General features: G+C 47.7%; 1 protein-coding gene across 1 annotated transcript in view; it reads right to left on the minus strand.

Moving 5' to 3' along the window:
- dcc (DCC netrin 1 receptor) overlaps window positions 1-10000 on the minus strand; it is a gene marked incomplete at its 5' end in the record, with an annotated part of 175055 nt that overhangs the window by 15315 nt on the left and 149740 nt on the right. The window contains 4 exon segments of the mRNA XM_083669802.1: window positions 1252-1362; window positions 2252-2253; window positions 2255-2479; window positions 5028-5190. Coding sequence (XP_083525928.1) covers window positions 1252-1362; window positions 2252-2253; window positions 2255-2479; window positions 5028-5190 — 501 coding nt within the window.

The raw sequence follows: 10000 nt of genomic DNA on the forward strand, positions 1-10000 counted from the left end.
AGACTGAGGAATCACAGCTACAGATAAAAAAAAATCGTGACGCATGATATCAAGGGGCCTTTTGATAACATCTAGCCCCCCCCCCCCCCCTGCAGAGCAGTAGGTAATGTACAATGGCCCTAGGGTTCCCGTGTGTGAATGTCTGTGTATGTGTGTATGTGTGTGTGTGTGTGTGTGTGTGTGCGAAATGTGAAATGCGAACCACGTCTCAGCAATGGCAGATTTATTTTTCCACTTAAGATCGTTTTATATGTAGTTTCCCTCCCTCTCTCTAAGCAACTGAGTCGCGGGACGCGGGGCAACAATCCATCTGGAGGTTGATTTAGATGGATTTTGGCGGTGTGTCCTTTTATGATGTGCTGGCAGGGCCGCGTCGGGGGGTGGCCGCGTCGGGGGGTGGCCGTGTCGGGGGGTGGTCGCGTCAGGGGGGTGGTCGGTCGGGGGGTGGCTGTGTCGGGGGGTGGTCGCGTCGGGGGGTGGCCGTGTCGGGGGGTGGTCGCGTCGTAGGGTGGTCGGTCGGGGGGTGGCCGCGTCGGGGGGTGGTCGGTCGGACGGACGTGATCGGTGGACGAGTAACGGACGTGATCGGTGGACGAGTGCTGGCAGGGCCGCGTCGGGGGGTGGCCGCGTCGGGGGGTGGTCGCGTCGTGGGGTGGTCGCGTCGGGGGGTGGCCGTGTCAGGGGGTGGTCGGTCGGACGGACGTGATCGGTGGACGAGTAAGCCCCGGTGACATCACTGAGGTGGGCAGGGGAGTGCAGCAACTGATGGGGTTGGAATGCGTCCGTCCGTCTGTCTGTCTGTCTGTCTGTCTGTCTGTCTGTCTGTCTGTCTGCCTGCCCGTCTGTTTCTCTGTCTGTCCATCTGTTTCTCTGTCTGTCCGTCTGGCTGTGCACTTATATGGTGAGGTACAGTACAGAGACCAATCTTTATTTTGTCACTACTCAATCGCGGTGCCAGACACACACACACACACACACACACACACACACACACACACACACACACACACACAACCCATCAGGCCTGTCTATCTATGTGCCGTCTACGTTGTCCCGCTTAAGGCAACAAAACTGATCTGGGAGCAGTGACTAGCACCAGTGATCTCAGTGAGTCTAATATCTCCCTGTTACATCTGGCTGATCAGAGAACAGCAGTGTCTGTGATCCTCTCCCAGACGGATAACAGACTGAGTGTGATTGACTTGGGCCGGTTAGCATTCTGACAGGATACAGGCACGACACATCACTCACGTGTGTTGCTGGGCTGCGAGTCCATGGGGATCATCATCTTAGTGCGTGTAGCCCTCCTGGCCGCCAGGGAGCGCTCTAGAGTAGAGATGCTGCTTCCAGCATCATCTGCATCTGCTCCCGTGGAGAAAGAAGCACATAAAATAAGCATATGCCCTTGAATCAAAGACTCTGAAGAGTCCGGGGAGAATGAGAGAACTCCCAAAACAAGAGAAACGTGGAGAAAATAGAATAATAATATTTGCATTCCGGCTAGATAGAGCTCTGGTTTAGTGGTTTGGCTATGTTGGTCTGGACTGGAAATCAATAGGGAGATAAACAGCTCTATATCTTATTCAGAGACATGCTGTGAATAACATCATGGAAAACACAATAAAACACCCTGTCAGACAGACCTTTGAAGCTAAGAACTGCTTTTAAAAAGGTTCTGTGAGCGATAGGCAAACTGCACAATGGAGTCATGTTTGTTTATGTTCGATATAATACTAGATCTGGATATAACATCAATACATAACATTTTTCAAAGTTAATATTGTGAGAAGTTGACACAGTGGGGAGCTTATTTCTCTTTAAATCTGAAATGTATGAAAACTTTCCGAGAACATTCTGAGGACCTTCTCAGGATAAGGGTCTCTGGGAACCCAAGGGGGGACTACCCCTGGACTCTTGCACCACATTCCTCATTAGTTTATTGTTCAGCACATAATCAGCCAGAGGGGGATGGGTCCCCCCTGGAGTCTGGTTCCTTTCAAGGTTTCTTTCTCCCAGGGAGCCACTGTGCCCCTATATTTTTATCCCCTCTGGGGAGCTTTTTTGCTTGGCTTGGTTTTTGGGGGGTCTATGGTTCAGTGTTTGTTCATATTGTATTTATTTTTTATTATTGTTTTTGTTGTAAAGCACTTTCAGACATTTATCTATGTAAAAAGCACAATACAATACATTTGATTGATTGATTGACCTACTATCACACAAGATATACCCAGCTGTCATCATTATCTTTCACTGACCTGAGTGGCTGCTCTTGCTGCCCATTTGGCTCTCTGATTGGCTGTGGCTGACTTGCGTGATCTCCTGGCAACTCTGCATGGGTGAATCGCGAACCGAGGGGGCGGTGCTGGAGGGCTTCTCGATGTTCTTCAGCTCCATCTCCTCATGGTGGATCCACAGGTCTGGAGGACGCAGGTCCTTCTGACTGCCTTTCCTCTTCCCTGCACTGTGGGTGGCTCGCTTCCTACGGGGGCGGGGAGGGGGGGGGGGGGGGTGGAGAGAGAGAGAGAGAGAGAGAAATTGTATCCCCTCCAAAATAAAATACATCTGCAGTGTATTATGATGACAAGAAATATTCTTGCCTGTGTTCGTTGTTCCATTTCATAAAAAATCATGTGAGAAAACACACGCCGTCACACACAGACACACACAAACACACACACAAACAGTGTATGACAGGTCGCGCTTTGCTGGTGATTCTCACTGTTGAGTGTGGACCTATATCCTTTGGTTGTTTTCAGGGTTTTGGCTGTGTCAGGGTTTTGTTGTCTGAAGTGTGCTGGCAGGACTGCTATTAATGAGCAGAGCTGTCTCTGTTCTCTCTCTCTCTCTCTCTCTCTCTCTTTATCTCCCTCTCCCTCTCCATCTCTCTCTCCCCTCTCTCAACCTCTCTCCCTCTCCTCACCAACTGCCTCAGTTTCCATACACCACACTACTGCACCTCATGTGCGTCACACACACACACACACACACACACACACACACACACACACACACACACACACACACACACACACACACACACACACACACACACACACACACACACACACACAGACAGACACAGACACTTAAAGATGGCTGCTACAGCTACAGCATGCCACCCGCTGCAATATCCACAGAATCCATCTTAAAAAAAACAATTCCCATTCCCCGAATTACATTCATTTAATCATGAGACGGTGTGAATCGCAATGCTAGAATTCAGCATCTCTCCCACTCCTAATCAACGAATCATTGCACACATACAGGTGGGGGATATAGAAATACACTGGCTTATCCAGGCATGTAATCAGGCAGTTTGGTTGACAGAACGAGAGCATTTTGCACACTTGTCTTGTTTGGAGAGGAGGGTACTTTAGGACGGGGAAGCGTGAGTCAGGACCTGCGTCCTAGCCTTGTCAGGAGCGATCACCGGCTCTTTTTAAGAGGCAGAGCACTCCAGGCGAGGAGGGTCCCTGCCTCGTGACTCAGTAACAAAACAGTATCCCAGATTCAACCTCTCCTCAAACCCGTAACTGCGCCGGTCTGATTCACTCACATACTACTGTATATCGCTGTACCTTTCACATTCAGACATGGATACAGATGTGCACACACACACACACACACACACACACACACATTGAAAGAGAGAAAGATTGAGAGAACAAGAGGGAGAGAGAGAGGCGACGCAGATAACAAAGACAGAGAGAGGGAGAGAGAACAATAGGGAGAGAGAGAACAAGAGAGAGAGAAAGAGAGAGAGAGACAGAACAAGAGAGAACAAGAGAGAGAGATAGAGACAAGAAAGAGAGAGAGAGAGACAGAACAAGAAAGAGAGAGATAGAGAACGAGAGAGAAAGAGAGAAAGAGCGAGAGAGAGAGAGGGAGAGAACAAGAGAGAGAGAAAAAAGACAACGTAGATAACAATCGCAGTGGAGTATCAAACGAAATCCCTAATACTCTAAGAAGTGTTAACAGAGTGTCATCCCTGAGCATAGCCTCGAAGAGAACATTGTGCTAATCTGCTCAGCGACCGCAGCTAACACCTTCAAGGGAACAGTTCTTTAGGGGGAATGAGCTGTACCTCCTTAAGGGGCTCTGAGGGGCAAAGAAGCAGTTTGAACAAGGTGCTACAGGAACACTTCCTCCCTTTTAAGTTCCTAAAGTAAAAGTGGCTTCATGAAGACCGGAGGGCTGACATTATATCACGCTAGAAGGTAATACTTGTAATAAGAGCCTGAGGACTACTGGGATACACAGAGAAGATGGCAGAAGAACCTAACATACAGTACAAAGGACAAAGTCGCTACCAATCTTCCGCCGTAGATTGAAGACCCATCTCTTCAAGCTACATCTTAACGGTCCCTCCTAAAGACCTCTTCAACCCACCTGTACAAGTTTCTCTCCTGTTAATAAAAAAAAAGCATTGTGACTGCTTATGGCCCCTGGTCTGAGCATTGATTGCTTTATCTTTTGATGACTGATGATCCACTTACTTAAACAAATGTATTTGCTGTAAGTCACTTTGGATAAAGGCGTCTGCTAAATGCCATAAATGTAAATGTAAATGTAACAAAGGAACTTAACGTCAAATGACAGTTTGTTACAAAATGAGTGCCTCAATGGAACGAATGGAAAAGATAAGCATCACCCAATTGTCTGATATGACAGTATTCACTAGTTCTCTTTCCCCGTGTATTTGGGACTGAGGCATATCGCTGGATGTACGGTGTGGGACGTGGAATCATCTTGAGATTTGGCTACTTTTGATGTCTGAAAAAAAGTTGGAAAATCAAACTTGGAGCAGACTGTCCCCTTAACTCATTCAGTGCCGAGGGTGAATAAAGTCGCCCAAATTGTCAACACTGACTTTATTCACCAAAAATGCACATATTATGATGCTTCATTTCGTAGCCAATCAAAGTACTGTTGCTAGGTAAACACCACATAGAACACTTGGCACTCTAGGTGGTGAGTGTTCCGGATTTCTTTTTGCAGTTCGTGAGGTGAAGCGCGGACCAACTTACTTCCTCTGCTGAGCCGAAGAACGCCGGGTGCAGATGAGTGCCACGATGACAACCACTACCGCGGTAACAGCTCCCACGGAGACCACGATGATCACCAGCAGGTTGCTGTTCTTCTGTGGCGTCACGCTGCCGTGCGGCGGCCGCATCTGGCCAATCGGTGGCTCTGAAAAAAGCAACACCGGGCGGGAAGCAGCATAAGACAAAATGGCGGCAAACTTTCAAAACTCGATAATAACAAATGACGTCAACCCCCTCCCCCCCAAGTTATAGTACAAGTTACAGTACACACATTTGAAAAAAAATTGAAGTTGAAGCATCTAAGCCATTCATATCTTCCACACTTACATAATCCTTATATAATGAGGTGTTGTACAGGCTTACTGCTTTACACACGGGACTGATAGCATACGTCACCCTCTCGCTGAGTGAAACAACGATCCATCTAACAACACACTGGAGAGACCGGGCCCTTTCTCCCCCATGAATTCTCTCCTCTACTTCTGAATTCTCTGAATACATTTTGGCCTAAGATAAAAGGGTACGGTTTAATGCCTGATCCAGAGCCGTGAACAGCTGATGATCCCCCAAGGAGCGATATGATCAAGGAAAAATGTAACAGGTTAGAACCCACTCTGTTCTTCACACCAAGGCCATTTCCATTCAAAGCAATAGAGAGCCCCCCTCTCCAGGGAATACACTTCACCATCCTGTACTTTTCTGACAGTGTCCTCCTATGAGAACATGCCATCAGGCTACATTGAGTAGAATGGCGATGCAGAGGCTAAATGAACCAAGGGAGGCTGGTGGAGGTAGAAATCGGAATGGAATGAGGAATGGAAGGAGGAATGGAATGAGGAATTGAAGGAGGAATGGAAAGAGGAATTGAAGGAGGAATGGTATCAGACACTTTATTTTTCTTTCTCTACATTCCAAGGGCATCTACCTCTTCCTTCTGCCCCCAGCCTGTGTGAGAGGTTAGACCCATTCATAGCAGGCTGCGGTATTGTTGTGGGAGAAGGGGAGGCCTCTCTGGGAAGGAATGAGTTAATGCACGGTTCAGCTGAGCAGACTGCTGATAGCTGTTATTGGATTGCACCAGCCGTTTCTAAACCCCTGAAGAAAAGGGGCCAGAGGAAAATACTGACAACAACAAGACGAATTGAGAGGTTTGTGTGTGTGTGTGCGCGTGCGTGTGTGCGGTTTGTGTGTGTGTGCGCGCGTCGGTTTGAGTGTGTGTGCGTGCATTTGTTTGTGTGTGTGTGTGTGTGTGTGTGTGTGTGTGTGAGATTGAGTAGCATTTCCATACCTGCCACTGCAACCGGTGGTGACTGCTTTGCTGTTGTGTGTGTGTGTGTGTGTGTCTCCTGCGCATGTTTACGGGGGGGGGGGGGGTGTTAAGTGTGAGGGATGAATTCGATGTGCCTCGCTCCGGCTTCTCCACCACGCTCCTCCAAGGTCACCGTAATGAATGATGGAGAGTGTCATCAATTCAACCTGTCCTCTCACTTTCAACGTCTCAGGAAAAGAAATGACAGATATACTGACACCTTTAACTCCACCTCGACTCCATTACCTTGCCGTTGCAACAGCCCCCTCCCTCCCTCCTCAGTGCTGATGACTGGGAGCGTAGGAGAGGAGTTCCCTCCGGCCGTGGCAAAGCAGCACCGCAACAACAGTCTTGTCTGGTATGCCCGTGGGCTATGCCAACCTCCTCTGACAGAACATCCCATCGAAGAACTCGGTGCCCTGGAGTCGAGCCCGAAACTTTCAGTGTGTGTGTGTGTGCGTGCGTGTCTGTGTGTGTGCGTGTCTGTGAGTTTGTGTGTCTGTGTGTTTGTGTATGTGTGTGTGTGTGTGTGTGTGTGTGTGTGTTAGGGAGCTCTGAAACGGAGCCCAGTTGTGTTTGTGTGTGTGTGTGCGTGTGTGTGTGTGTCTGTCTGTGTGTGTGTGTCTGTGTGTGTGTGTGTGTGTGTGTGTATGTGTGTGTGTGTGTGTGTGTGTGTGTGTGTGTTAGGGAGCTCTGAAACGGAGCCCAGCTGTGTTTGTGTGTGTGTGTTAACGTGGGAGCCTTGCAACTGATCTTGACCTCCAGATCCTCCTGGGTTGCACTTGTTGGTGCTACAACCAAATGCAGCTTGTCATTTCACTGACTGCAGACTTTTATAATTATTTTTCATTGAAGCCTTTGGCCAACACACCTGGACAGCCTTTAAACAACAGCAAGACCACAAGCCATGGTGTTTTCATTCAGTCATTTGTTTTTCTTACCCTAGGTAAGTAATCCGGAGGTATCAGAGGAATGCAGTGAACGCATCAAGGAGATATATTTGATATTTACTGTATATATAATGATACGATCATCCCTGCAGGGAATCAAAGGCTTACAGAGTTATGCTTGGAACACATTTCCCTGCACACAATGTCTCGTGAAAAACCATAAAACATATACCATTTCACAAAGTGGCAGACCACCATCTGGGATAAATATGAATATATGAAAAGGCTCTCTCCTCTGGGTTAGGGTTAACCCTAACCCTATGTTAGGGTTAGGGTTAGGGTTAACCCTAGCCCAATGTTAGGGTTAGGGTTAAGGTTAGGCGAGTGGCCGTGCTGAAACTAAATGGCAAACCTGTGAAACAACAACACTTGAAAACTTCATCAAATGCACTTCCAACTTTTCTAATGACAATTCAACAGTACTCTTTTTGTTATTATATGGAGGCTTTTGTACTGATGCACTGTAGATCGTTAGCTGCTAAATCCCTCTCCACAATAAGAGTTAGTCCAGCCAAAGTATCAGTTAATGCCTTTCAGACAGTGGCTGATGATCCTGGATAGAGCCATATTGTGCCGGCTATAACGACTCTCCCATCTCATCTCCGTTCTGCTTGGGTGCCCATCTGCTATATTAGGTCCCATTTCCAGGGAATTAGGCGCAATCACTTAAATGATTCGGAAGATGTTCGGAAAGAGAGAACCTTTTTCAGATGGTAAAAGAGCAGCGTTTGTATGTGCATATCTCTCTGGCTCAGTTTAGATAAACAAAGGCTAATGGAAAGTGGGTAATCTTCTTAGAAACTCCTGTTAAAGTGGGTGGTTGTTAGATAGTTTGGTTGAAAAGCCCCAAAACAACAAACAAAGAATTCCCAATTTGTGTCATTGTCGCCTGGATTCTAAGAACTTTTTGTACACAAGGGGTCTACAGTCTACAGTGCAAGACATGCCACCATGTGGGGGCATCACGGCCTGCTCAATGGATGTGGTGGTAAACAAGGTGGCTAAACCTAATGCTAACCATGCTAATGTAGTGTAATTAGTGGGTAGACTAAACATTATTTACTATATAAAAAAAGTGTACACACTGCAATTATTTTATGTGACACTTTTTTTTGGTTTACGGCCCACTTTCATCCCTGGCAGTGCCCTCCCCCTCTCTCCTGTGGTAAAAGAGCTGATAACTCCCCCTTCTTGAGAGGGGGGCACTGATATGGGCATCCAGATGGCAGCGTAGAGGCACAGCGGAAGGTGACATTTTCCGTCTCGCGCCGCTCTCGCTCCCCTGAGAAACCAGACATTATACACGGAGGTTCGTGCTTCAACAGTGACCTTTGCCCTCTCGTCACTGGTGGGTGACAGGTGAAGCGACTCGACCATCTGCTGGTCTCATCATGCCAGCCAGTCTCGCTGCCTCTGCCTAATGTATCCCAGCATGCCCTGCAGTGGGTCAGCGGTGCCGTGGTGTGTTTACAGCGAGGGCGTGGCGAGACGGGCAGGGAAGCTACACGACAAAGTAACACTTTGTGTTTTAGTGAACACACATTAGGCACTCATTTGTAGATTATAAATGTTTGCTTTGTACCCGGCCCTTTAAGATACCACCCCCCTCCCCCCCCACACACACAACAATGTTTTTTGGGGGGCAAGGTCGGCCTTGAGGTTAGGGAGGCTAGCAAGTAACCACAAGGTGGATGAAATCACAGCTAATTGGTCAGCTCCTACATGACTAATAAAATGAGAATAAGAACACATTGAATAATAATACCTAATAAATGGCTGGTAAAAACAAAACATAATTAGAAAATTATTAAACACTTATAATATACAAATGAGTGCCTAACAAATGTTCTCCAAATATAAGTGTTAACGACAACACAAGTTGCGTAACCGGTAGGAGAGCACTTAAAGTAAGTGAAAACGGCATATACGGTATAAAACATCTATACCATAAGTGCATCTACACTTTTTTTATCCGAAGAGCAAACAACCCTCCTTCCCATCCTCCTCTCATTAATCCCTCACACCTCTCTCCACCCCTCCTCTCTGAGAGTGTGTGTGTGTGTGTGTGTGTATGTGTGTGTGTGTGTGTGTGTACTTGTATTTGTATGTGCCTGTGTGTATTTGTGCGGTTGTGTGTGTGTGTGTGTGTGTGTGCGCGTGCGTGCGTGCTTGTATGTATCTGTGTGTGTGTGCGTGCGTGCATGCGTGCGTGCGTGTATGTATCTGTGTGTGTGTGTGTGTGTGCATGCGTGCGTGCGTGTGTGCTTGTATGTATCTGTGTGTGTGTGTGTGTGCGTGCGTGCATGCGTGCTTGTATGTATCTGTGTGTGTGTGTGTGTGCGTGCGTGCATGCGTGCTTGTATGTATCTGTGTGTGTGTGTGTGTGTGTGCGCCTCTGTCCTCATCCCCATCAGCGTAGCAGCCTGTGATTATCTAGCTAGTGGTAATTAACAGAAGATTTCCCCACAGAGACCCCTCACCAGAGCCCTGGCGAAGACAGCAGAAAATATGGCAGGGGAAAGGAGGGGGGAGTTGGGAGGAGGGAAACTGCTCCCCTCTGTGAAATCAAGTGGTCTTGGTAGAGCCCTGCCACCCCATAGCAGTATATTACTATCTCATTAAACTGCAATGGCAGTGCACACTGTTTAAACCCACAATATTAACAACACCGCCGGACTACATGCGGCGGGGGCACG

The sequence above is a fragment of the Argentina silus genome, assembly GCF_951799395.1.
Source record: "Argentina silus genome assembly, chromosome: 5".
Lineage (NCBI taxonomy): Eukaryota > Metazoa > Chordata > Actinopteri > Argentiniformes > Argentinidae > Argentina > Argentina silus.